This window comes from Seriola lalandi, unplaced genomic scaffold (genome assembly GCF_002814215.2).
Source record: "Seriola lalandi dorsalis isolate HSWRI2012SDOR001 ecotype SW California unplaced genomic scaffold, Sedor1 jcf7180002055006, whole genome shotgun sequence".
Classification (NCBI taxonomy): Eukaryota; Metazoa; Chordata; class Actinopteri; order Carangiformes; family Carangidae; genus Seriola; species Seriola lalandi.
The window spans coordinates 2,287,187-2,314,723 of NW_019525549.1; the positions used below are offsets into that span (position 1 = coordinate 2,287,187).

At 40.8% G+C, this 27,537-nt stretch overlaps 2 protein-coding genes and 1 pseudogene across 2 annotated transcripts; 2 read left to right on the plus strand and 1 right to left on the minus strand.

The window, feature by feature from the left end:
• The first annotated feature begins 430 nt into the window (after positions 1–430).
• On the plus strand, positions 431–16,875 carry chchd10 (coiled-coil-helix-coiled-coil-helix domain containing 10). Its single transcript, XM_023397261.2, has 4 exons — positions 431–642; positions 1,412–1,634; positions 15,255–15,396; positions 16,653–16,875. The coding sequence occupies exons 1-4, from the start codon at positions 602–604 to the stop codon at positions 16,670–16,672; spliced, it is 426 nt and encodes a 141-aa protein (XP_023253029.1). The 5' UTR covers positions 431–601; the 3' UTR covers positions 16,673–16,875.
• LOC147817199 (E3 SUMO-protein ligase ZBED1-like) lies at positions 7,513–8,564 on the minus strand (annotated as a pseudogene).
• A 2,228-nt stretch (positions 16,876–19,103) lies between the features above and the next one.
• ddt (D-dopachrome tautomerase) lies at positions 19,104–26,980 on the plus strand. The gene is made up of 3 exons (XM_023397220.2): positions 19,104–19,291; positions 25,211–25,386; positions 26,561–26,980. The coding sequence occupies exons 1-3, from the start codon at positions 19,184–19,186 to the stop codon at positions 26,631–26,633; spliced, it is 357 nt and encodes a 118-aa protein (XP_023252988.1). The 5' UTR covers positions 19,104–19,183; the 3' UTR covers positions 26,634–26,980.
• The last annotated feature ends 557 nt before the right edge of the window (positions 26,981–27,537 follow it).

Here is a 27,537-nt window from a genome sequence, read left to right on the forward strand (position 1 = left end):
TGATCATTTTGGAGGATGCAGCTCAGTGTCTCTGTTGATGAACCTTCCCGCCTTCATGTAAATGTTGTGGAGAAGACTGCAGGTGTTTTTCCTTAATTTCCTTCAAAAATCAATCACGTCATTTGGTCCAGTATTTCTCAATCCTTGCTTTTTTAACATCTATTTCCTTGTGTTTTTCGTCTTCTTACCTTGTTTTTATTTATTTATTTTTATTTATTTTATATCTTTCTCCAAATCTTGACTGTGCTGGAGCCTGTTCTCGTTTCCACCATTTGTTGAATATTATTTATTTCTGTACATTCATTCATTGTCTTGTATTCAACATTGATTTTGTAAATAAAAAAACAAACTGTGGTGGTGGTGGTAGTTCTCCACTCCAGCAGATGGAGATGCTCAGGCCACAGCATGAGCTAAGATCACGTCAAATCTCGCGATATTTGTGCGCGTAGCACCGGCAACCCTGCACAAGGTCAGCAGCGTATGCTGAAGCTACTGCGGAGCGGCGCGCTTGTGTGTGAGAGAGAGAGAGAGGAATCAACTTGTGAACTTCCCGGTCACCTGTCGGCTGTTTGAATCAACGGGACCGTCTGTGGTGTGAGACATGGCGAGAGGAAGCCGCAGCCGCCCCTCAGCTCCAGCAAGGTAAACACGTCACCTGACGGCCAGTGTCCCGGCTCAGGCTGTGCTGTTGGGACGTTTCCCGAGTCTCATGTACTGTGTAAAGCGCAGGAAGAGGCTGGGAGTCACGCCACACAGATTCGACACAGACGATGAAGCCCGGGCATTTTATCTACAGTCAGACTAATAACTTCATCATCAGCTGAAGACATGTGCAGCCTGGTCACTGCTGCAGAGGTCACAGAGCCAATGTGACGTCATGTGAAGTGTGGACAAGGTCAGCGCAGAAAAGCTGTCCTCAGGCAGAGAGGGAGCTGTGAGGCTTTCCCATCCATATATATATGTGTGTGTGTGTGTGTGTGTGTGTGTGTGTTCTGTCCTCAGCTGTAATGTGACAGGCACCTGTTAGAGAGCAGCACTGACTCCGGAGGGACGTGATGACGTGAAACCTCAGAGTCAGACTTCAGAAGGTGTTTGAAGGTCCTGGTTTACAGTCTGTCTTCCTCTGTCCTGGTTTACAGTCTTTCCTCAGACCTCCTCTCTCCTCCTCCATCCTGGTTTACAGTCTGTTTTCCGTCCTCCTCTCTCCTTCTCTGTCCTGGTTTAGAGTCTGTCCTTCTCCGTCCTGGTTGGTGTTTCCTCTACATAAGTGGTGGAGATGAAGGAGACGGTGAAGGTTGTAGAGTTTAGGACACATGTCCTTTAGAGGTTGCTGTCACTGACAAAGTAGATTATGTAATGTTCCTTTAAGCCTCTTATACACAAGAAATTGTCTCTTTTGTTGTGTCTGTAGCCCAGCTCCACCCCATGCTCCAGCCCCTTCTCATCCACCTCCGGCCTCCTTGGCCCCAGCTCCAGCTCAGTCCCAGGGACCAGGCCTCATGGCCCAGATGGCTACTACAGCCGCAGGGGTGGCGGTCGGCTCGGCCGTGGGCCACGTTGTCGGCAGCGCCCTCACGGGAGCTTTCACTAGTGGCAGCAGCAGCAGTCCAGAGCCAGCCAAGCCCACCTACCAGGTAAGAGGTGGAGTGATCGGACATAGGGCTGTATATTGGCAAGATTTTAGCTGTGCGATACATATCCCGAAAGGGGGTGACGATATGATTTATCAGGATACTATAAGCAAGACGATATATTGCAATTTTTTTTTCCAAAATAGTCTTTAGTTTTAAAAAAACTCCTAGTAGAAGAACACAAAATGTTATATGCATAAACAAATACGGTTTATTTTTATGAATTCAGACTCAAAACAGTTGGACCTGCATTTGTATTTCACAGTTCGTATAACATCCTACATCATAGTACTACTTTTTGTGCAATCTGAATAGAAGAATTAACATCTGCCTCAATCTATAAAAAACTCAAAAATGCGTACAGGAAGGTTAAGATAAACATTAAGAAATGAAATTTGTAAACAGTGTTATCAATATAATACATGGTCCCTGCAACATCCAATATAACACAATTTTTTGTGCAATTCTGAACAAAGGAAATACCATCTGTTTCTCTTTGTATCATTGAAAAAATAGAATAAAGGTGCTTTCACGATTCTTAAGATTCAGAAAATAAAATTTGTAAATTGTGTTATAACGATAAAAAAATAAATAAAATAAAAAATATACATAGTCCTTGCAACATCCAACATTATTATAACACTATTTTTGTGCAATATGAACAAAGGAATTTCCTGATATGCCTAAATAAATAAAAGTGCTTGCAGGATTCCTAAAAAAAACAAACAAAAAATGTATGTGTAAATGTAAATGTAAACAAAAAATTAATTCAGAGAAACATACTCAGACCTTTTGATTTCACATTCCAGTTTGTATGTTAGTGCTTATTTTTTAATGTCAAGGTTTTTGTGGAGGAAGGCAAGCTGGTCCACATGCCGAGCTTTCAGGACACTTTTCTGTGCGGTAACAATGTCTCCTGCGGTGGAGAAAACTCTCTCCACAGAGACTTGTTCTCCAGGAGAGAGTTTTCTCCATGCACAGGAAACGCTGCGCTACTATAGATAGCTGAGGGTACTCCTGTCCGTGTTCTCTCCATCAGCTAAGAGGATCTCCTGGGAGAGGCAAAGAGGTTTCTTCTCTAAACTTCTTAATCTCAGATGCAGCAGCAACACATGCAGATTTTGATGCAGCATTGTCTTTGGCAAATGTATCTCCAAGCAAGTTAGCCAATGCACATAAGCGGATCCAGATTATTTTCAGGGGGGGTGGCACAAGGGGGAACAACAATCACACTGGCGGGGCCACCCAAAAGCGACTACAAAAATGAAAACTGACCTTTCACTTCAACATTTAGATTACTATGTGGAAACAGTTACTTCTCTTAAAATTGTACAGTAACACAATGTATTTATGTCTTCATCTTGCTTTTATTGGCTACATTAACTCGTTCACCTTGTAAGGAAGTTGCACAACCTTTTAATTTTGCACTGTCAACATTACAATTCAGATGGACATGTACCTTTGTTTATATTCATATCAACATCCGGCTCTTATGTGCAATTAGTAAACTCACCAAGGGTAGCTGAAAGCAGATTAAGTGGATGCAGTGTATTGTGCAAGCTAGCTCTGCACTCACAGTGTCTAAGATGGGATAGAAAACTGTCTTGCAAAAATAGTCCTTGCCTTCATCAATGTTTCGCTGACCAATTGTGGATGTGACAATGGCTCCATGAAGTGCAGTGCTGGTCTTTGGCTTCCTTTTGGAAACGCTCTTGGTGCTAATGTTGCATTGCTGAGCAATGTCCAGGACCACAGCTCCTCAAAAAATGCTTCATTTCTGTAGCCCACAAATGTGTCCTCTAGTGCGTGAATGAGGTCAACTGCTCTGGCTAAGTCTAACGATGAGGACTGAAGCATATCAGACAGAAACTTGGTGTCTCCAAGTATCCTCCGAAAAGTTACTAGAAGGCCAATGAAGTTTAGGTCTATCTGCCCAAGCAGGCCGCGCGCCTCTACACACCTGTCTCCATTGTTCTCCTCGACAATGTCATGGAGGACACGGAGAACAGCTGGAAGCCGGTCCATAAGGTTTCGACAAGCATAAAACCTGCAAGCCCACCTAACATCACTGAGTTTTGGCAACTCTCGAGGCTGATCTTCAAACATTGAGCGCTGTATGTCCATCCACTTCTGGTGTACGTACGATCCAGACAGAAATGTTCATAGGCGCTGCAACAAAGAAAAAAAGCATGACGCCTCTGGCACTGCTTTCACTGTGTCTACAATTACCAAATTAAGGCAGTGTGCATTGCAGTGCACATAAAAAGCGTGCTTAGCCTGTGACTGTATCCTTGCAGACACACCACTGTGTCTGCCGCTCATCACTGAGGCCACGTCGTAACCTTGTCCGACCAGCTGCTCTCTGTATTCCAGTCCATATTTTTGGAGGCTATTCACAATCTTTTCTGTTAGCCCAGCAGCATCAAGCTTATCAGCATGTTCAAAATGCATAAAACTTTCATGCACTGTTCCCTCATAATAGTACCTGAGCACTAAGGAAATTTGCTCTTCTTTTTTTAAATCCTTTGTCTCATCAGCTAGGATGCTGAATGCCTGGCTTTGTTTTACCTCTTCAACAATGTCCTTCCGTACCATCTCAACCAGCACCTCCAAAATCTCATTTTGGATGCTGTGGCTGGTATATTTGGCATTGCTATGCTCCATTTTCCATTTCACTAAAGGGTCATGCTTAGCAATCAGTTCCATAATGGCTAAAAAGTTCCCTCTGCTGCCTGAGTCCTCTGACTCTTGGTGGCCACGCTGTGCAATGTTTTGGGTGGCTGTACACAGCAGGACATCAGCAATTGTTTTGATATACTGTCTGTTTTCTTCCACCTTTTTTTGGTATTCTTTATCCATTGCCTGGAGTAAAGATGTATTGTTCCCAACACCCCTCTTATACTCTGTCCATGCCACCATGGCGTTGAGATGATGCTCTGCCTTGGCATGCATCTGGAATCCTCCATCTTTATACGTGGCCTTTTTCCAGTTTGAAAAACCAGTGCCTAAGGAGAGAACACTGTTTCAGGCGCAGAGGGGAGCGAAAAATGCCTACAATTAAAACAGTGTGCACTATCCTGGCATTGTGAATACTCAAGCCAGGTGTGCACTATGTACCATGTGGCGTTGAAGGCCCTCGTCCGACCCTGTCTGTGCCGACTTCGTGGGAAGGTTTTCAGCATCGGTTGTGCGGGGCCCACAGCTCTTGTTTGAGATATATCTGGAAATATAAAAAGTTCCAAAATGAGTCTGTGGAAACTAATCCTCATGGTCAATGGTGAAATTGTCTAAAACTAGGTAATTGTTTAAGTCCCCCTCTACTCAAAAACATCTTTCTTCTTGTTCCTACAGTTGCATGTTTGAGCTTCACTGTGCAGAATGATGTATGTGCAGAATGTGACACGTGAAGACTGTTTTTACATTCATCTGCAGAAATTATAACGTTTCTCTGTGCTCATTGAAAATCTGATTGTAAGGGGTAGGACTCGAGCATGATTTGTGACATCACAAAAAGTTTGGAGAAATTATTCAGCTTATTCAAGAGTGATGTGGGAACTTGAAGCCTCCAGTGCACATACACTGAGAATGGGCTTAACAGAGAGGTAGGAGACATTTGATGTCCACCAGGAAACCTTTAGAAATTAAAAACTAACTAAAATAGTAGATGTAATTTTAAAGATTTCAACAAGATAATTTACCTTTTGCGAGAAAAACCAGGTCAGTCAAATTATTTTTCAAAGTAGAGTATTTTAAATAATGTCTGAAGCAGATCTTTAAACAATGACAAGTTTGAAATAACATACTGAGGTGTTCAAGCTTTACCTGTTACACCCAAAATGCACCAAGAGACAACTGTATTCTAGCAGTTAAGTAATGCAAAAGAGCAATGCACATATTGCTACATGGTTAGTTAATATAACATTAATATTCTACCTTGGGGACTTTTGGGTGCAGCAAACGTTGGCATTGGTTGAGCAGGGATGTTCCTGTTCCTGCTGCTGCTGCCGCCGCTGCTGTCGTCTGCATCATCAGGCTGCGTGGTCTCCTCCCAGGGTGCATCTAAAGTATTGATTGGCACTTCATTATATCTAAAATTACATTTAAATGATACTTTTTACAATATAGCATAAAGTACAAGTGTTTAACAAAGGCATACTATTAAAAACTGCACAGTGCACAATAGCATCAGTTTAATTTAGTAAGCTTAAATAAAAGTAGGATATTTAGTCACTTCATTCACTGAGCAAATGTAAAATCTTGCAGAACAACAAATGACATACTATGTGGTATACATATGACTCATATGACATTTTAAATCATATTCTTCAGGTCTGTATTTTCACCTAGAGGTCCATGGGTCTGGCCTTGACCCTGTGATGGGGCCTGGCTGCTGCATTCAGGCTGACCCTGACCTTCCCTGCGTTCCTCAGGCTGACCTGCACTGCTCTGACATTGCTTCTTCTTTATGAAGAAGTCGTGGATCTCTCCCTGTCTCCGTTTCATTTTTACTATCTAGTCGACAAAACACCTTTACAAACACAATGAAAAGCAATAAATTACTCAATGTTGTTCACTGTTACAGTAATCTCTCCGTTTTCATGTGCTGCTTTGCGACATTAATTATATAGTATATGCAGCTGGGCCGAGAGACACACAGGGAGGTAGGTAAACAACTCCAGCTGTTGCCAACAACAGTCCTTATATTACTGCAGTGTTTCCCCAACTTTTTCTCTGAGGACCCACTTTTTAAAAATGACAAACAATCAGGACCCAATTCACAATAGGTCTTATCCATAAATTGTCAGGAGTGAATTTGTGCATAAATAATGTTCTTGACCATGTTTACTGCCATTTCCACATCACCTTAACTTGAATAGGCAAAACAGCCATTTTGAAGAAATATACTTTTGATAAATCACAACTTTGTTTTCAGCACGTGTTGTTGACAACATATACACATTAAATACTTTATAAAGAGACCAAATAAATGCATTTAGGCAGAGTTAATAGGCTATCTCATTGTTTTACTTCCTCTCATCAGTAAAACAATATACACATTTTAAATGCTTAATAAATGAGATGAAATAAGTGTATTTAGGCAGTTAAAAGGCTCTCGGTTTTCTCCCTCTCAGTAAAACAAACAGAATGTACACTGGCCTTTCTTATATGAACATTCACTGCTTCTTGTTGAAAGATTTCTGAAATTAAAAAAAAATGAAAAGAAAAGCCAGCACTCACAATGTCCTTTTAGAGGTTTTAATAGTCACTGGAAAAGCGGAAAATGCACCGGTAGTCTTCCTCACTGATGAGGACCTTTGCTGTCGTTTGCCGATTTTCCAGTGATTAAAACCTCTAAAAGGACATTGTGAGTGCTGGCTTTTCTTTTCTTTTCTTTTCATTTTTTTTTTTTTTTTTTTGGCACGCACCCCATGAGAGAGCTTCATTTTTGAGAGCGCTTGCTTGTTTGTAGTCTGTTTTAAGCTAACATTAAGCTAACGTTACATTAGCCACGTAAAAACACTGGTCATCTTGTTTCACAAGTTTCCCATGCAAACGAAATCAAAATTAGGTGTAACAGTAGTTTGCAAAAAACAGACATGCAATTCTTAAGAACTTAAATATAGTGTGTCCTTACCTCAACAGTAGCGGCAGCCGCAGACTCGTTGGTTGGACCCGGCTGAAAGTCCTTGACCATGACTGACTGAGTGGTGTCAAGTTACAGTATCTACTCGGCTGAATGCACCAATTCCGCCACGCTATTTCAAATTAAAAGCCCTCTAGCTTGTCATTATACAGCCCAGTCATATAGGTTTAAGTCGTGTTTCCGTTTTGGTAAACAGTGACTGGAATCCACCTTTACGCAATGATTGACACCATTAAAAGCCAATGAAAATTGGGGGGGCACACGGGGTGGCCAATCAGGTTCCAGGGGGGGCCGGTGCCACCCTGTGCACCCATGGAAGCTCCGCCTCTGCTGAGGGGTTGGATCAGGGCCATCCTTGTTGTTAATTGGGTGATCAGCCTCCTCTTGAAGCTCCTTTTCCTCCACTGGACTTTCAGTGTTTACCTCCTCTTGCTGCTGAAAAACACCAAAACATCAAATCAAACTAGTAAGCCAAAATTCAAATCCGAGATCCATCCTATTCCACATTTCTATTTTATACATAATTATCCAGTGCAACTATTAAAGGTGCACTATGCATTCCTGCATGATGTCACTTCTGTTGACGTTCGAAGTAAATACCAAACAAAACAGAGCAAGCTGATTTATTAATTTGTTTACTTACATTCTGTTGCTTCTTTATGGCAGCCACCACAGCATCTATCAGTCTGGAGTAGATTACACTGGTCTCCGATTCAGAGAGAAAGGGTAGATTCTTGAATTCTTGCCATGTAGTGTCTCGTTCTCATTGGCGTCTCTCTCTACCAGATCTTGTGCCATCGCAGCCTTGATGTCCTTCAGTGTCTGTGTGTCATCTGGGCTTTCTTCTGTGCTCATGACAAGCTTGGCATGAAGCAGAGCAATGGCAGACTCTCCTCTGACATCACCAAGGGGGCTTCTTTCACTGGCTTGAGTCCCTTGAATACTTCTGCACACATGATGTCAACCTCACTCAACATGAAGATTTCTTTTTCACTCTTTCTGTTCTCTGTTGAAAGCAGCGCTGCACAGATGGCTGGTTGCTGTTCTAAAAACCTTTCTATCATCTCATTAGAACTGTTCCACCTAGTGATAACGTCTGTGTTCAGTCTGTGTTTTGGTAGCTGGAGCAGCTTTTGTTTGTGCTTTAGCTGGTGGCTAGCTACGTTGCTGCATCTGAAAAAGTTGGTAACACGTCTGATCCTGCCAAGTAGGCACACCACTGTTGGCAATTTGAATGCCTTCTGCGAGGCGAGATTCAGACTATGTGCGAAGCACTGTACATGGCTCATATCTGCAAGTCTAACCGCAACAGTCATGTTGGATGCATTGTCTGCAACAACAACGGGATCTTTACACCCAATCCCCACTCACTCAGTAATGCTGCTATGTTTTCCCCTGTGTGGCTGTCATGCATGGCTCATTTTTGCATTACCGGTGAGTCTAGCTTCCACTCATCAGTTATGTGATGTGCTGTAATTGTCAAGTACGATTCAGTGGCTCTCAAAGTCCAAGCGTTGCATGTTAAAGCGACTCTCTCTGCTGCGCTGAAAGAGTCCACATTAGGGATGCAACAACGAATTGATAAAATTCGATTACGAATTCAGGAAATGGAAAGAAGTGTTGTCTGCCTTTTGCTGGATTAACTGTGTCATTTTAGTACTGGATTAGCCTATAAAGACATGGATGCAGATTTGTTGTGTTGTGTTGTGTTGCCACCAAAGGAGGGGCAGCAGTCACCTCTGAGAAGTGTGTTATTTATCAAAAATGAAAAGATCTTAGGACTCATTTTTCGGAGAACATGGTCCCTGTCAGATTTTATACTGATGGCAGATTCTAGCTGAGTTAAGGCATTAATTTAGATCTGAGAACAGAGGAGCATGCCGGATGGATAAGAGGATTTTATTAAGAGTGTTGTCACACTACCAAACTGCCTGGCAGTTGATCGTCCACTCTGACACTTCCTGTCACTTCTCTTCATTATTCTCACCTGTACATTTAGAACATTAATAACTGTATCAATATAAATGCCTAGATAGATAGATAGATAGATAGATAGATAGATAGATCTACTTTTTTTATCCCCTAGGGGAAAATCGTGTGTCCATTAGCTCATTGTTGATAATAATAATAATAAAAACAGTTAATAACAAATAAACAATAATAATTAGATTAGTCCACTTCATTTGGCTGAGGTGTTGTATAGCCTGATGGCAGTGGGAACAAAGAATCTCCTGAACCTCTGTTCTGCAGCGCAGTGAGATGAGATATTTGCTGCACCAGAATGTTGTGGAGAGGATGGTTGGTATCGTCCAAGGACCTGAGCTTCCTGAGGAAAAAGAGCCAGCTCTGCCCCTTCTGGTAGAATTACATATTGTATTTTTAATAGCATTAAATTTAACCTTTTTTTAAAATTTCAATGTAATGCAAAAACGTTGAACCATTTTTTCCATGAACCTTTTCCATAAACCTTTTCCATGAACCTTTTCCATAAACCTTTTCCATGAACCTTTTCCATAAACGTAACAGAACAACATTGTTCATCAACTCTTTTTCAGATGTAATTCAGCAGTACAGTCACTTCAGTTTGACTGACTGGTACATCGCTTCACAAAGTCTATCTGCTATGAAAATTGGCAAAGCACCCAGGGCACAAAGCCACTAGACAGTGCATGCAGATGTACTTGGTTTTCCGTGTGCAGGCGGCATCATGGCATCTGTTTTTATTTTTTGCTTCTGTGAGCAGAGGCCAGTGGCTTCCAGGGCCAAACCTGATCTCAGGGGTCGGCTTGGACACTGCTCTGCGCTTCAAAGCAGGTGGGGTGGTACTGGGTCTTCCTCTTCTCTGTGTCTGGATGGAACCTGCATTTATCAGCGTACGAGCTACAGACGACTTGAAATGCAGAAGATTCTTGTTTTCCAATCCAGACATTCTGTAGAGGTGCCAGGCATTCACAGTGGTTACATCCAAGAAGTGAAAGAACACTCTCATGTACCACCGTTTGTTTTTGCGACGGTGGGGGTACATTGCGACAAGTTGATCCATGAGATCTAATCCTCCCATGTGCTGATTGTACAGCTTCACGGCAAAAGGCCTTGGGACGTTAAGCATCTCTTTTTCTTTCTTGCTCCATCTCTGGGCCAAATCTGATGGGGACTGGCCAGCGCAGGAAGAGGCCATGTGGATCACTGAACTGTCTAACCAACGTGTGACAGTGATGTGTTAAGCATTGGTGACAACAGAGCAGGCTCCTCTTCCTTCTGTTTGGAGTTGTAGTTGTAGTTTCAGCTGTGTTCCCTGGAGCCTGTTCTTTCTGCATGTGCCAGTGCCATAGGTGCCCTGTTGTTGCAATACCTGAATGAGGGGAATGGTGCAAAATAAGTTGTCAGAAAACACCTTGTGATTCTTCTGCTGTATGTCATAACAGAGGCACATGACTATATCTGGAGCCATTCCCAATGCACTGACCACGTCCAGCCACGTCCAGAGGACCCTGCTCTCACCCATACTTCACACCCCAGGGTTTGGGTTTTTTGGGGATGTACTGCTTGAGAGACAAGCGGCCCTTGAAGGGAATCATTTGCTCGTCAATCGATTGCATTTCTTCAGGATTGACTGCTGAAAGGAAGGTTTTCTGAAGTGCATTTAACACTGGTCGGATTTTGAAGAGCCTATCAACATTTCCTGGCTCCCTTTGAGGAATTATCAACAAAGTGAATGAACCTCAGAATCTGCTCAAATCTGTTCACTGGCATGGCATTTGCTATCAAATCAAGACGAAGCCCTTCCTCTGATGACCAGTACATTCTTGATCCATTCATCCCTAGAAATGTCTTCATTTCTTTTGTTGTCAAGGCCAGATTTTCTTTTCCGTTTTGGAATGCATACAGGTTTGAATTTTGTACCATGTCATCGATCAGATTTTCGGGAAAATAGATGCATAAAGAAATCTATTGCTTATGTTCCCTCAACATTCAGTTTCCACCCTCCTAAAAAAGGAGGCAAGTCTCCCTCAAACTGGTTGTCTTTCATTTTCCAGATGTTTCTGCTTTATTTCTGTGCTTGAACTCTGACAGGTGGCTCAACCTCTGCAACCTCATCTCCCTCTGCATCCTCATCTCCCTCTGCATCCTCATCTCCACTGTCACTAATCCTAGCATTTGCTGATGCTTTGTCTGGCAGCCCTTCATCATCACTGTCACTAGCATCTTCCTCACTTGACTCAGATGGTATTTGCTCCACTGTCCTGTAGGCCTTTCTAGCACTCTCTGCACAGCTCTACAACACATAAAGACACTAACTGTTACTCGCATAATGGGACAATCTGCACAAAAACATTATTTTTGATTATTTATTTTTTTTAATACTTCAAGTTGCATTCTTATTACTTAAATCAATTGATTTACAACCAAAAAGTTAAAGCAGATGAAGCTTTTTCAAGCACAACAAAGCTGCAGTAATAGTATGAATTGTACTTGAAATATAGCCAGCAATGCATGATGTCCAATTTAGTGGATGGGTGATTAAACGTAATTTCCGCCCAATGTAAAATCAATCATTGGAAATTTTAACAATTATATTACTCCTAGGATGTTACTTGATGTTGTCATATTTTTTTTACCTGCCAGGGTCTCCTACTGTAGAAGCTTTTAGTGGATATTCCTGAGCTGCTTGACGTTCCTGCTACTTCGTCGGCCATCTTGGTGTTGACAAAAAAATGTTGCACTAAACACGGTTGGCCAATGGGTGGCAGTGTATGCGATGACTCACAAGAGTCCACTGTAGTGATGACACTGTAGTGCTGATATGCAACCTGGCGATCTAAACCCATGCATGTTCAAGAAAACAGCTTTTGAATAGCTGTCCACTGTAGTGACCACTATGCGACGTGAAAAAGTCCCAAAAAGAGCCATGAGTTTGTGGCTAGCAGCTCGAGCTAAGAGTTTACATAGCTACAGAGCTGGGCTTTAGCTTCTCTTGTCTTAGCAATGTGTGAATTGATCACAACTGTGTGCGCGCACCAGTCCCCTGGGGGCTGGCACATGTTTCAGGGGTGTCACCTGTCTTCTCCTTTGTTTCAACTTGGAGAAGAGAGTAATTTTCCACAGAACTTTTGAATAGTTTAATTTAAGGGTTTACCTATAAACTCGCACATCCGTCTTCCACCATGACCACAAGACATTAAATGAAACTAGAAAATTCCAGGGAAATTTTGAGTGCCACGGGGGCTACTGCCGGGATGAGTACATGATTTATTTCCAGTGTTCAAAAGTCACCCTGATCATATTCTGGTTTTGAGAAATGTCTTGGTATAAAAGACTCTGATATAAAACAATGTCACATCCCTCCATCATGTATTATGTGGGAAATATCTCATATTCTGTATTGTTTTTTTTTAATAAAACAAAAGGCAACATGTCTTCAAACTGGCATTTAAAGGGTTAAAATCCTGAAAACTAATAAACATTTGATAGGTTTGAGCAGAACTGAAGTGGTTTAAGAGATGTATGCAAAAGAAAAAGCAGAAAAAAATATTGATATATGATGATTTTATAGAATTTTCTTTGTGTGTCCTTTTTTGGACGCGAGGAACCCCAGAGGGTACAAAATGTGTTACCAGTGTATAATAAACCTGTAACAGTAACTGACATTAGATTTTAAAAATATGTCAAAAAAGACACTTTCTTGCAGAAATCCATACCTTCAGCTGTAAACACAGCCAAAATGATCAGCAAATCAAAAAAGAAAAGTGAAGAAAATGTCCAAAAAAGGACAGAGGGACCCCTGAGGGTTAATAAATCCCATGAACATGAATTACCACTATTATGTTTTTTTCTGTGCTAAATTTAACATTACTGGGGAGGAGAGCAACGCGACTAGAAGTGACAGCGAGAGAGGGCTAGTAGCTTCTCCTCTCCTCTGTCTCAGCGGAGACCGTCACAACTTCATTCATTCTTTTAACAAAACAAAACAAAAAGCAACGAAGGAAGCAGTAAATGGACTTACATATTTAAGACCTAACTAAATGTAATTTAAGACCTAACATGCGGCTAATGTAAAGCTAGCAGAGCTTGGAGAGTTGGTTATCTGGTTGCTAGGCGCACGCACACAGGTCAGGAGCTGCCGTTGCCATGGCAATGTGAAAATGTGCCCAGAATTTGGCTTCTACATGGCTTCAAAACAACTGCAAATTATGAGAAAACCGTTACTTCTTTTCAAAAACCGAAAAGACCGTGACAGACCAGAAGTTTCTTACAGCCTCTATTTTATTCAGATATTCCTTAAAATGAGTGAGTAAGCTCAGTGCGAAGACAGAGAGAGATTCTTTTGAAAAAAAAAGACGATTACATTAGGTGTCAATGAGAGTGAGACAGGTATTGCTGCCGGACTCGGCACCCCCATTTAAATTTTGTGCAGACCCTGCCTGTCAAAGTTACATTTTATGAATCCCAACAACTATGTCTACATTTTCAGAAAGAATTATTTGTCTCCTTTTTACGGTTTGGCCGTGAGCTCGAGTTAAAAATAAAAATAAAAATAAAGGTTATTTTTTACTGCTTCACGCACTCTAGCCAACTGACGCTTTCACTCTAACTTTGAAGAAAAAGGGATTTGCACTCCTCCTTTGGGTGCTCATAGTTTACAGCTATTCTAGCTGTAGAGGAGTGCCTCGGAGCTGAGCACCCGTGGCACTAATAACATATAAACCTAATGGCACTAATAATGACAGACAGGAGTAATAAGAGTGTTGATATCATATTACATCCTTCAAGTCTGGAATGAATCATAATAACAAAAACAATATAAACATTTCCTTAAACTAATAGTCTATAAATGTGGATTACACAGCAGTTCTTTAACTGTAGTAATAATGATATGGACATTCTGGATGTCATGTAGTGTGTGTTACCTTGTGTGAAGGATGCTGACACATGAAGGACATTGTCTTAAAATCTACATGTTACATTTCAAACATTCTGTAGGATAGAAGTTTGGGATTGAACTATTACATAGAAACATCTCATGAGTTACAGAACAGTTTAATTACTTATTCTTCCTCAGATCTGTGTCTGTGAAGAGTGTTTTTGCTGGTCACTACCTAGGATTGGAATGTGGGTTGTAGTTTATAACTCTTATCTAGAGAGGGACAGAGGAAGGGAGGTTGGTGTGTGTGTTCATGCATGGCACAGAGAGGCCAGGATTCTTTGGTGTTATTTGTCCTATATAAGAAACATATAGGGAGAGTCTTATTGTTACAAACTGGATATTTTGCCATTCGTCGATCCTCTGGAGCTGACCCCAGGACCCTCGGTCTGATTCTGTGTCTCTCTGGCATCCTAAAAGCATGGACTGTTTGTGGGAGTAGGGTCCTTTGTCTCTGTATCCTATCAATTTGATAATTTGTTGTTGGGAAGAGTCACAAAGTGTCAATTGTGTGTCCATAACTCTACATGTCCATACAATGAACTTTAATGGCTTGTGACTGATGAAATGCCAGGTATGTACGCTACATATCACTTAAATTATTCAATATAATTATACTAAACCTTATCATTTCCATAATACCATAATTTAACATTATTTGGTATAAAAAGATTAAAAGTAAAGACAGTAAACACTATTACACGTGTATTAAACATTTTATTTATACTGAACGTTGTAGTGTTTTGCTATGTGGTCCTTATACATAAATGTATGTCAGTTCTAATGCTACTGTGTTGTCCATATAAGATAAAGTATAGAATAAATAATACACTATCCAAAAAATAAATCATTCAGTCACAGTCAGCATGGAGTGCTTGCCCTTGGTGCAGACAATATCATCCTATCATTCTGCCTTGTATTAATTTACGGAAAAAAAAAAAAGAAAAAAGGCTCCCAGCCGGCACTCAAAAGAGACACTGAACTCATTCCAGCTGTGAAATGTGAGATTTTGACTGAGACATATGCTGTGTTTCTTTCCCTGCTCATCTCGCTCCAGGAGCCCCCCCGGCCTGCTCCTGCCCAGACAGGCCCCTGTCACTTTGAGGTCAAACAATTCCTGGACTGTGCCACCAACCAGACTGACTTGAGTTTATGTGAGGGCTTCAACGAGGCACTCAAACAGTGCAAGTACTCCCATGGTGAGTCTGTGGTGGATGATGGAGCTGCATGATACAGATGGTACAGATGATACAGGTGTACAGATGCTGCAGATGGTACAGACAGTACAGATGATACAGACAGTACAGATGATACAGACGATGCAGATGGTATAGATGATACAGATGATACAAATGGTAAATATGACACACATGATACAGATGGCAGATACAAATGGTACAGGTGATACAGACCTTACAGATACAGACTGTACAGAAGATGCAGATGGTATAGATGGTACAGGTGATACAGTCAAGACAATACAGATGGTACAGATGATACAGGTACAGATGACACAGGTACAGATGATAAAGACAGTACACATACAAATGATATAGATGGTACAGACAGTACACATACAACTGATACAGATGGTACAGACAATACAGATGATACAGATACAGACAGTACAGATGATATATGTGGTACAGTTCTCTGAGACTTATAAGCCAAGATGAGGTTTCCAGTAAACTGCTCAGTTTAAAAACAAATGTCAGGCTGAAGATAAGTTGGATCCTTCCCTTCCGTTCCTCACCGGATCACTACCTCAATCTTTAAATGCTTTGTCGGCCACACCTCCGGCTCCATTCGTCGATAGAAAATAGTTTGTGCTGTATTATTGTTTAAAATCACATTTACAGAACCTTTAGTCTGTCATTTGTCTGCTAAAATCCCCCCGTGAGCTAATGGACACATGAATTTCCCCTACAGGATAAATAAAGCATCCATCCATCCATCAATCCATCCATCCACCCACCCACGCTAAATTAGTCTATAAGGCTCTGCTGCTGAAGCCGTGTCATTTCCTCTGCTCTCATGTAAATGCAGAACTTAAGGGTCAGGTCACAGCATGTTTTACCATCAGCTGCACCACATGTACACACTGTGTTTAACTGGGTCCAGACTGAGCTGCAGAAAACTCATTTCACTTGATTATTTTAGCTTTTCTAATTAAAACGAATGGCAATTTTCTGTCCGTCCAAACTTAAACTCTACATGTTTATTCTTGTGCATAGCTCAAAGTGAGTGAGCTGTTTAAATAAAGGGTTAAATCATTATAAATAGTTGTGAAGTCCTTCGTGTAATACACTGACTCAGTTTTTATTCTGCCATCACGTGATCATGACTTTCTATAGTTTTATGATTTTTGGAGCTGCAGTCCTTGCACATAAGTTTTAAACATCATATGATTTTTGTGTTTCTCATGTCGACCTCTTTTTTTCCTGCTTTTCTGAAGGTGTGACATCACTGGTGTGAAGTACGCGAGTCAGCTGTGACGGTCAACGGATATTAGTCATGAAACAGACTGTAGATGTGTTGTAGACACTACATTAGAAACTGACCGCCGTTCCTCAGACAGAGTGTGTTGGTTCTGTTTAACTGATGGCTGCTGTTTGAGATGTGTTTGTAATGGACAGTGACATACATTTAATAAATGGCTGTTATCTATTTGCACATTCTATCTGCACCTAAAATCTGTTTCTGTCATGTCACATTTTTAACCACCAACTGTACTTAAATGTTTGTATCTTATTTTATTTTAACCTGTTGTGGAAAGTACTTAATACAAAGTACATGTTAGAGGTACTAGCACTGACTAATGTCATTCATAACTACATACTTCTTCTCCACCACATCTCAGAGGGACATACGGTACTTTTCACTGCACTATGTTTATATGACAGCTTTCAGTGCTGGTGAAGCTACTTTGAAAGCTACCAGTTTCTTCACACCTGAAGAAGTTGAACTACAGCAAATCTACTGTAGGGAGGAATCTAGTTCATTAACTAAAGCTGCTTAGAAAAAGTCATTCATATTACTTTTTAAAATATAATAAAATTGACACCGTACATGTGATTAGTGATATTACCCGTGACACTGAAGCGCTGAGGCCTGTGTCAAAAAAAGAATCTTTTTTTAGTGAAGCTTTGTATCGAAGCTCGATTGCGTTCTATCAAAATCACATGACCAATGGTGCTCAAAGCTTCGTTTCACACACACCAATGTGACGCTTCGCCTTCATGGGTTCTTAAGGTGCATTGTGGTTTGCAAAATTAAGCACCAGACCCTCTCCTCAAGCACAAGTAACTCTACAGAACACCTCTTACATTATTCATTGTACTAGAACCAAGTGCAAGTATGTGTGTACACCTGCATTTATTTACTTCCTCTTCATGAGTTTTACTTGTTTACAAACAGGGAGAATGTCCAAATCCACAACGTAAGATGTTCTTTATTGTTTTTCAGTTACATGGCATATGCAGTGGAACATGTTTATTTATGTATTCATTCATTCATTCATCTATAACTTAATTTTTGCTTCAAGGAGATTCATGTGTTGGTTGGCTGTGAAACATTTTGCATCACAGCGCTTTTGCTCACTTTGACCAGCAGAGGTCTCCGTCAAGCTCTGATTTGAAAAGCTGCCATTAATTAACTCCTTTTGATACAACTGGTTCATAAAGTGTTCTTCAGTATGGCCATGGAGACTGTTTATCCATGATCAAATGTCGCTGTGTGAGCACTTAGCAACACCCACATTTGGCCTCTGCACATGAACTACACAAAGTTCAAGTGTGTGGTAGTGTCTGCCTGATGGATGCATTACATGGACATGTCGCCACAGAGGTCGGGTTGGCCAAAGGTTCAGTCACAGTAGAGAATGCAAAAATAATAAAAATGATTCCTTCATTCGTTTCATTAATTTGTCTACTTGAGTCACTATATATATAATAATAATAATAATAATACATTTTATTTAAAGGCGCCTTTCTTGGCACTCAAGGACACCGTACACAGTTATACAAATTGAGATTAAAACACATTAAGAATTAATTAATTAATTAACAACAATAAAAATGAAATATATATATAAAAAAATAATATAATATAATGTAACTGAACTACCAGCAAGTTACTGCAAAATGGAGTTAAACTAGTTTAATTAAATGTAGTTCATTACTTGCCAAAACTTACACCTTACATATGAAGAGCTTATAAAATATGTTGCTTCATTATAAGTACTCAGAGCTGCCATGATGAGTTGACCAGTCAGTCAACAGAAGATTTAAATAAAAAATTAATTCATTTTGATAAATGTTTTGTGCTCTGGCTTCTGGAAAATGATTAAATTAAATTAAATTAAACTGATTTGGTTTAACTGATAGTCCGAGAAATAAATCAGCTGAGGGAGTATGGAGTACTTTTACTTGAAGTACATTTTTCAGACGTTGTAACATTGTCAGTTTTTAAAGCAGATTTTTCATCTTCAGTTTATTGTCCATTGAAGTCTGTAATGGAGAGAGGGGCCCACCAGAGGCCCCCAGCCAGCCCGCCTCATTGTTAGCTGCGTCAAGGTCAGGCAGCTACATCCGGGTGTGCTTTCACAATAAAACCATCAGCTGGAGGAAAACGGTTGCATCACACAAAATAAATGTTGTTTTTAACCTTCAGGTCCTGAGAAAAAAGTGCATTTATTTTTAAGTAAAGGTCGGTGTGTTTTAGGGGAGATTACATTCACACAATGAGACTCTGACACTTAAATACACTTAAAGACTTTAGCATAAATGAAACCATCATCGCAAATAGAAACACCTTTCACTACAAAACAGCAGAACATACAATCAGCGTAACCTTGACTGAACGATGCCAGCGCAGTAGGAGTATTTTGAAAGTGTAAACCGGAAAGAGTCTGTTCCGTCGCTGTTCCGTCGCTGGTCTCTCGTCCTCGTCTTCCTACAGAGCTGTGAGCAGATATCCTTCGCTGAGATGCCTTTTATCGTCCTGCAGAGTAACATTCCGCCGAGCTCCTTCTCGGAGGACTTCGTGAAGAAGCTGTGCAGCAGCACCGCGGCCACTCTGGGGAAACCGGAGGAAGTGAGTCACAATATCCACCTCTGTCCATGTCACCGTGGACCTGTCCCTCCGGGTGCTAGGTTACTGTAGTCCTGCCCTGCGGCTGTGCACGTGAATATGCGCACTCTGAGTCTCGGTGTTAGAAGGTTTACAATGAAGTGTAACTTTTACACAACTTTTATTCAACTGCTGCTGCAGTTTGTTGTAGGCGGGACCAACAGGTCACCTGTGTGACACTGGTCTGTCATAGTCCTATTGGACTTAATGCTTCTGACCTACATTATGTTGCAGCACCAACGTTAACACCATGAAGTGACCACACAAGCTGCAGCTGAGGTCAGAAGCAGAAACGCCCCCTCACGGTATGCACCCTTCTCATTGGCCACTGGGGTAGGGCATTACGTGACATGGGCGTGGCTTGAGTTGCTGTTCTATTAGAGGCAGTTGAGTAAGGAGAAGGTGCACTTTTAATCACTTCCTGACATTGTGGGGGAGTCAAAGAATGGATGCAAATGGTTTAGTCATAGAGGAATTCATAGAAGATAAGGGCTTAGTATGTATGAATGATGGAAAGGGCAATAGATATAATGGTACACAAAACACAGAAAGTGTAGTAGATCTGACATTGATTTCAAATGAAATGACAGGTATAACAACCCTGGGAGGTGTTTAGTAAGTCATCAGTGGGCAGTGATAATTATCCTATAAGAATTATAAAAAAGTGGGAATAGAAGTACAGCAAGAAGAGGAACTGATAATACCAAGAAGGGAAATGGAGAAAAAAAATTGGGACACCTTTCAAGCAATAAATAAAAGTATGTGTGTGCATTTACTATATATATCAGATGTTGATGGATTCAATAAAAAGTTGGTTGGGATCATAATACATTCACCAGATGAAACTATACCAAAGGGTGTTAGGGAGCAACCAGAGCATCATTGTTCAATATATACTAGGCCCTTATGAGAGCGACATTAGTTTATGGGTGTGTAGCTTATATGTCTGCAGCAGGGAGTCATCTTAATAAGCTGGATGTGGAACTAGCTCAAGGGCTAAGAATATGTAGTGGAACATCTAAAACACATCCAGTAGCTGCCATGCAAGTGGAACAACCGTCAAGAATAGAGTGAAGCTTATGCTGGCATACTGGGTTAATTTACAGGGTCATAGTAGCTCACACCCTACAAAAGCAATCCTGTAGGACTGTTGGGAGCGCAATGAAACTCATTTCAGAAGTTTTGGGCAGGTAGGAAATAGTAAAGCTGAAAATGTAGGTTTAACCAACAGTACAGTCCAACAGTCCCCTCTTCAGCCATTCCTCCATGGTTATATGTGACACCATCAGTCAATTTAAACATACAGCAGTAATTTAAGAGGAAATCCAAACAGGCATGTGCTGGGAGTTAAGCACAAAATTACATTGAACAGCACTATGGTGATAAATTATTGGTATACACTGATGGACACAAAGGAGCTGCAGTTTTCATTCCACAGTGCAAGGTTGCAATATAGGAAAGAACCACAGATCATTTATTAGTATATGCAGTTGAACTTGTTGCTATTCTGATAGTATTGAAATGGTTAGAGCAAAACAACAGAACAAATATATTAATTGCATCGGATAGTTGGGCAGCACTCACAAGCATTAAATCTGTGAAATCAAGTACACAAAATATTTTATTTCATATTCATCATTTAATACACAGTATGCACAATAAGGGTTTGATGGTTTGCTTTATTTGGGTTCCTGCCCATGTAGGAGTAGAAGGAAACGAGGATGCTGACATGCTGGCCAAACAATCACTTAGATTGCAAACAGTAAACATTAAAATCCTGTTACGTAAAGCAGAAGGCAAACAATCATAAAGAGTCAAATGCAAAAAATATGACAAGAATACTGGGACATAAATGACACAGGAGTACATTTATACAGCATCCATAATCATGTGGGTTTGGGAAGGAGGATGGGCAGGAACCGAAAGGAAGTTATTACTCGTCTCAGGATAGGACCTACTGGACTAAATCACTACACAAAATAGGTGAACATCCAACAGGAAGATGTGCACATTGTGGACATTCAGAATCAGTTCAGCATGTGCTGTTACAACGTAGAGGATATGAGGAAGAAATTAAAGGCTAAGTTAACATTCAATGAGAGGAACCTACTTAGAAAAACATCAGGGATTTAATTCAGGGATTCAATTTAATTCATCTAATCACATATATCAAAAACACAGGGTTGATAAACAGAATTTAGTTCCTTTTTGTTTGTTTTTTTTTGTTTTTATTATTTTCCTGCCAATCTAATGCTCCACACTCCAGTGCGGTAGGTGGCGGTAATGCACCTGAAAGCTGGTTTCGAACTGCCAATCAAATCAAAAGAAGAAAAAAAAAGAAGAACAATCAATTCCCATAACTTTAGGAGACCAACAGCAAGTCTGAGTCTGTTCACTCCAATGGGAGATGTGAACGTGACCACAGATTATGACAGATTCTTTCGTTTAGTTACCAAAATGAATATTGGATCCATCCTCTGAACATTCTGACACCAAAATGGCATCTTTAGATGGACAGATAAGGAGAATATTAACTTTTTTCATAACTATTTCTGTCTCAGCAACACACTCTTGTGAGATCTCGCAGCACAGATCTCTTCTCTCTGTCGTCTCTGGTCTGATTTCTCTGCTGCAATAGAGCTGTGGACATTGCTTTCTAACTGCAGAAGTTTAGAGGGACTTATATGTATAACCATAAATTAAAAGTTTAAACTGAAATAATTTGTATTTCTTTGCTTAATAACACTATTACTGTTATTATCAATGAACAGTTTTTGGAGGGAAAACAGAGTATTATTAGACAAAGAAACAAGTTTTATTTCAGTTTTAACTTAAAATTCATGGCCGCATGTATAAGTCTTTCTAAACCTTCTAAATAACTTTGTTGTGAGATCTCAGTGTTTGTTGCTGAGACAGGTCTGAATAAAGTTCATTTTAATGTCACAATGTTCTGAAGATCTAAGGCTCGTGAGAAATGGATAAAATATTTAACCCTTGTGTACCCTCTGGACACCTTTGTGGCAAAAATGTACACGCACAAAAAAGCTGCTATTAAATTATCATACATCAATATTTTTTTCTGCTTTTTTTCATAAATCTCTTAAACAACTTAAAACTTGCTCAAAACTACCAAATATTCAATCATTTTCAGGATTTTAACCCTTTAAAGGCCAGTGTAATTATTTGAATTATTTCATTATTTATTACAAAAAAAAAAACAATACTCCCTCTGGACACCTTCATGGCCAAAAATGCCTCATTGACTTCCATTAAAACCACATTTTTTAATCTCACTTCCATTACAGTATAAAACCATGCATTCTGTAATGTCTGCATTTCATTTTGAAGAGAAGTAGTGATATTTGACATTTTTACTGTATTCCACCAGATTCAACCATTTTCCCATTGAAAGCCTCTGCATGAAATTCTTGTATTTTTGCCAGTTATATTATGGAGCCGTGTGACTACCAGGGGGCCCCAAGAGTGATTTGTGTGTGTGTGTGTGTGTGTTTAGTTTAGTTAATTTCCAGCAGCAGACCAGCAGGTCCTGCAGCATGTGACCTGGTGCTCTCTACAATTGCACACTTGGTGCAGGTGGTGGAAGACCTCTTTTTTAGGCCTGTGCACAACCAGCACACACCTCGCCTTCTGGTCGAGCAGCCAGGTGCATATACACATTAACAGTTGTTTTTGTTTTTGAGTACAGCAAGTGCAGGAGGCCATGTTTTTACTCAAGCACCTCTTTACAGACACATGAAACACATCCCTCAAAAGATGCCATTTTTTCACCCCTGAAATGATCAGTGCGTACTTACAGATTCACACACACTTTCTCACACGCGCACACACATACACACACACACACACACACACACACACACACACAAAAAAAAAACTCTTGGGGCCCCCTGGCAAAAATACAAGAATTTAATGAATCAGCCTTCAATTGGAAAATGGTTGAATCTGGTGGAATACAGTAAAAATGTCAAATAACACTACTTCTCTTCAAAATGAAATGCAGACATTACAGAATGCATGGTTTTATACTGTAATGGCAGTGAGATTAAAAAATTTGGTTTTAATGGAAGTCAATGAGGCATTTTTGACCACGAAGGTATCCACTACATAAAAAATACTAATGCAATCCAATTAATTTTTTTTTTAAGTATATTTTTTGGGGCTTTTTATGCCTTTAATGGACAGTATAGTGGAGAGTGACAGGAAACGGGGAGGCAGAGAGAGGGGTAATGACATGCAGCGAAAGGCCGTCAGATGCGGGATTCGAACCGGGGCCGACTGCAGCGAGGACTGTAGCCTCTATACATGGGGCACCTGCTTAGACCACTACGCTGCACGACGCCCCTCCAATCAACTTTGTTGCTAATCTTTGACATATCCAAGACTCTAATCACCACCAATGCTTCATCCCCCTACTATAAATAATTAAACTGGCATTTAAAGGGTTAAAATCCTGAAAATGATTGAATGCTTGGTAGTTTTGGGCAATTTTGAAGTTGTTAAAGTGATTTGTGAAAAAAAAAGCAGAAAAAAATATTGATGTATGATGATTTAATAGCAGTTTTTGTACGTGTACATTTTTGCCATGAAGGTGTCCAGAGGGTGCAAAACGCATCAATAGAGTATAAAAGACATGTAAGAGTAAAAGTTTTACTAAAAAGAAAAGTTCTTGCAAAAAATTGAAAAAAATGTACAAAAATGCCCGAGGAGGGCGCAAGGGTTAATTCAGTGACTATGAGGAGACTCATTCATAATCTGTGATCAGGTGAACAGACTCAGACCTGCTGCTGATCTCCTTTTCTCTTCTTCTCTGGTCCTACCTGGTCTTCTTTGGTCTTTCCTGTTCTTCTCTGGTCCTCTGTGGTCTTCTTTGGTCTTCTCTAGTCTTCTCTGGTCTTCCCTGGTCCTCTCTGGTCTTACCTGGTCTTCTGGTCCCCTCTGGTCTACTCTGGTCTTTCCTGGTCTTCCCTGGTCTTCTCCAGTCTTATCTGGTCTTCCCTGGTCCTCTTTGGTCTTCCCTGGTCTTCTCTGGTCTTTCCTGGTCTTCTCTGATCTTCCCTGGTCTTCTCTGTTCTTTCTTGGTGCTCTTTGGTGTTCCCTGGTCTTCTCTGTCCTTTCTTAGTGCTCTGTGGTCTTCTCTATTCTTTTCTAGTCTTCCCTGGTCCCCTCTGGTCTTACCTGGTCTTCTCTGGTCTTTCCTGGTCTTTTCCAGTCTTATCCGGTCTTCCCTGGTCCTCTTTGGTCTTCCCTGGTCTTCTCTGGTTTTTCCTGGTCCTCCCTGGTCTTCTCTGGTCTTCTGGTCTTCCTTGGTCTCTGAGGTGTGTTTGGGTCATGATCCTGCATCAGTACGAATCCTGCAAACCAAAGGGCAGAGTCTGTCTCTGAAGAATTTGACTTGTGAAACTTTGACTTAGTTCTGATTTGATTTTTCCACAATCACAATTCTGCTGAGTGATTAACGATCTGCTGGAAACAGGTGAATGAGTTGATCAGATCCACCTGAGAGTTACCTGAACACCTGTTGAGAGATACAAGAGATACAACTCATGGAAATCTGAGCTTTTGTACTAAGCAGCTAAAATTTTCTGAACGTTGATCACTAACCTAGAATCAGTGCAGATGCTTCAATATTTCATTTTTATCACTTCCTGTGTTTTTAATGTGGTCTCAGGCTCTTAGAGCCTGTGTGTAGAAAAGAGGTTTCCAGTGTCCTTTCAGTGCAACGGTCAGAATGACCGGGGGAATTTAATTATGCTCAATGAGCTCACTTACCATTGACAATATCCTGCACATAAACCAAATAAACACATATCTGACCCCCCACTGCAACCCCCACGCCCCACTTTCATGGTGTTTGTCTTCCAGAGGATGAACGTGGTGGTGACCCCCGGGCTGCCGATGCTGATGGCGGGCTCCTGCTCTCCCTGCGTGATGCTGTCGGTGTCTGCCATTGGTGTGACTGACACTGCTGAGAAGAACAAAGAGCACAGCGCCAAGATCTTTGAGTTTCTGACCAGAGAACTGGGTCTGACTGAAGACAGGTGAGCTCTTGCTGCACACATACTGTACATCAATGTACTGCCGCAGCACAGGCACAGTCTGCACAGCTGCTGGATAACAAGCCTGCTCTTAATCTACTGGACGCTCAGCAAGTGCTCACATCATAATGTACACACACACCTTTTGACCAACAGCCCCCCCCCTGCTGGTCACGGTGATTTGTCTTGGCCAGAGTGAAAGCTGTCAGTGGAGAGTAGATGGTCCTTCGGAGGACATCAGTAGAGTAGGCGGTCCTTCACAATGCAAAAAGAATGTGGTCCAAACCACCTCTGAATGTGGTCTGAGTGATTGGATTTCAAATGTGCCCTCAATGTGTCTTGGGTGCGTCCACACCTGTCCAATGGTGATCGGATCACCTGAGAGAGATGTTAATACCAGATGTGAACGGGGTCACTGTAACAGAGCTTCAGAAGTCTCTGCAGAGATGATTCATTCTGAGAGATCTGTGTGTGTCATTGTTACTCTGTACAAGACACAAAAGCCGCATTTCCACCGCAGGAACTTTCCCTAGGAACCTTTTGAGGAACTATGCGCGTTTCGACCACAGGAACCAGGGTCTAAATTTAGTTCGGGGTAATTGATAAAGTCAATCCCCAGATTTCTATCCGATAGAATGGTTGAAATGTAACATGTAGACTTAAAGACAATGTCTTTCATGTGACCATACTGGCAACATTATTCACACAAGGTGTAACACACACTACATGACATCCAGAATGTCCATACTATTACTATTATAGTCAAAGAACTGCTGTGTTATCCACATTTATGATCAGTTAACCACTTGTTATGATTCATTTCAGGTTTTGAAGGATCTAATATGAAATCCACACTTGTATTATTCCTGTCTGTCATTATTGGTGCCATTAGGTTTATATGTTGTTTCATATAATATTTTATGGTCATGGTGAAGGACAGATGTGTGAGTAATAGGTACTTTTACGAAAAGCGGCTAAAACAGTGTCTGCAGTTTTCACTGGAACTATTTTCTACTCAAGATATAGTCTCGCAGAAACCCCCCCACCCATACCCACCCCTAACCTCACTGGAAAGGGGCTCCCCCTCATCACAAATCCCAGCTACACCCCTGTGAAGGATCTTCATCTGTATTGTGTTGTGGTCTTAGAATGACTGACTGTTTGTTCTGATTGACAGGATTGTGATTCAGTTCCATGCGCTGCAGCCTCTCCAGGTCGGGAAGAAGGGGACCGTGATGAGCTTCTTGTGAAGGATGTCATCTCGTGATGCAGCTCAGTCTCAGAAAACTTCTTATTTCACCTCACTATTAATCACACACTGATAACTTCCGTTGTGGATGATTCAAAGACTCTTCCTATTATCAATCCTGAAATCACTTGTATCACAGACTGTTGAAGACCGGACCTGATACACATAGAAAAAAACTATCTGACTATGATTTGAATGTGATTTCTTCACTTTTATTTCCTTGTCAGTTTTTTCCTCAGAACATGGACTTTAACGTGTCAAGTGACCTAAACCTCATCTGTACAGAGGGCTGAAACTGAAGAGCTATTTTCATATATTTTCAGTAAACATGGCGAGGATTTGAACTGGGCTCTGTCTCTGTGTGTGATTGTTGGAACTCAGTTAGATTTCTAACAGACGCAAAGTGAAGCTCCTTTTCCACTGGTGTAAAAACTAGCTAAAGCTACATATCTGTTACCAGTTAGCATGACGGCTAGCAACTCACTGTTTATACCTAATCATGTCGGTGTAAAACAGTGTGAGTTTAACTTCACTGTCATTAGTAACAGAGGAAGGCCTGACACTCTTCACTCAGTGGGTGTCTCAGCTTTTAAATCTGGATTTAAATGAAGACCGGTTGTGTTAAATCTAAATCTGATCCGTTCTTTAAATATCTCTGTACCATATGTTTTAGTCTACTTACACCTTCTCTCTCAATCAAAACAATGACAAAAGATGGTGTTACAACCCGGCTCGCAGGGGAAAGCGAAGCAACACAAAACCCAGTTGTTGACAGGTGTACAGTTGTTTATTGTAACATAAATTCGTAGCGGTAATGCTTAACGGGGACAAAATAAACCAAGGAATGGTGGGTGCTGTTCAAATCAAAAACAGAATATAACAAAAGGAGGACTCTATAGGAGCTA

Coding starts and splice junctions, on each gene's coding strand:
- chchd10 (XM_023397261.2), top strand. CDS start 602: ATGGCGAGAGGAAGCCGCAGCCGCCCCTCAGCTCCAGCAAG. Junction 1,635..15,254: donor CAGCCAAGCCCACCTACCAG/GTAAGAGGTGGA, acceptor ATCTCGCTCCAG/GAGCCCCCCCGGCCTGCTCC. Junction 15,397..16,652: donor ACAGTGCAAGTACTCCCATG/GTGAGTCTGTGG, acceptor GCTTTTCTGAAG/GTGTGACATCACTGGTGTGA.
- ddt (XM_023397220.2), top strand. CDS start 19,184: ATGCCTTTTATCGTCCTGCAGAGTAACATTCCGCCGAGCTCCTTCTCG. Junction 19,292..25,210: donor CTCTGGGGAAACCGGAGGAA/GTGAGTCACAAT, acceptor TTTGTCTTCCAG/AGGATGAACGTGGTGGTGAC. Junction 25,387..26,560: donor CTGGGTCTGACTGAAGACAG/GTGAGCTCTTGC, acceptor TCTGATTGACAG/GATTGTGATTCAGTTCCATG.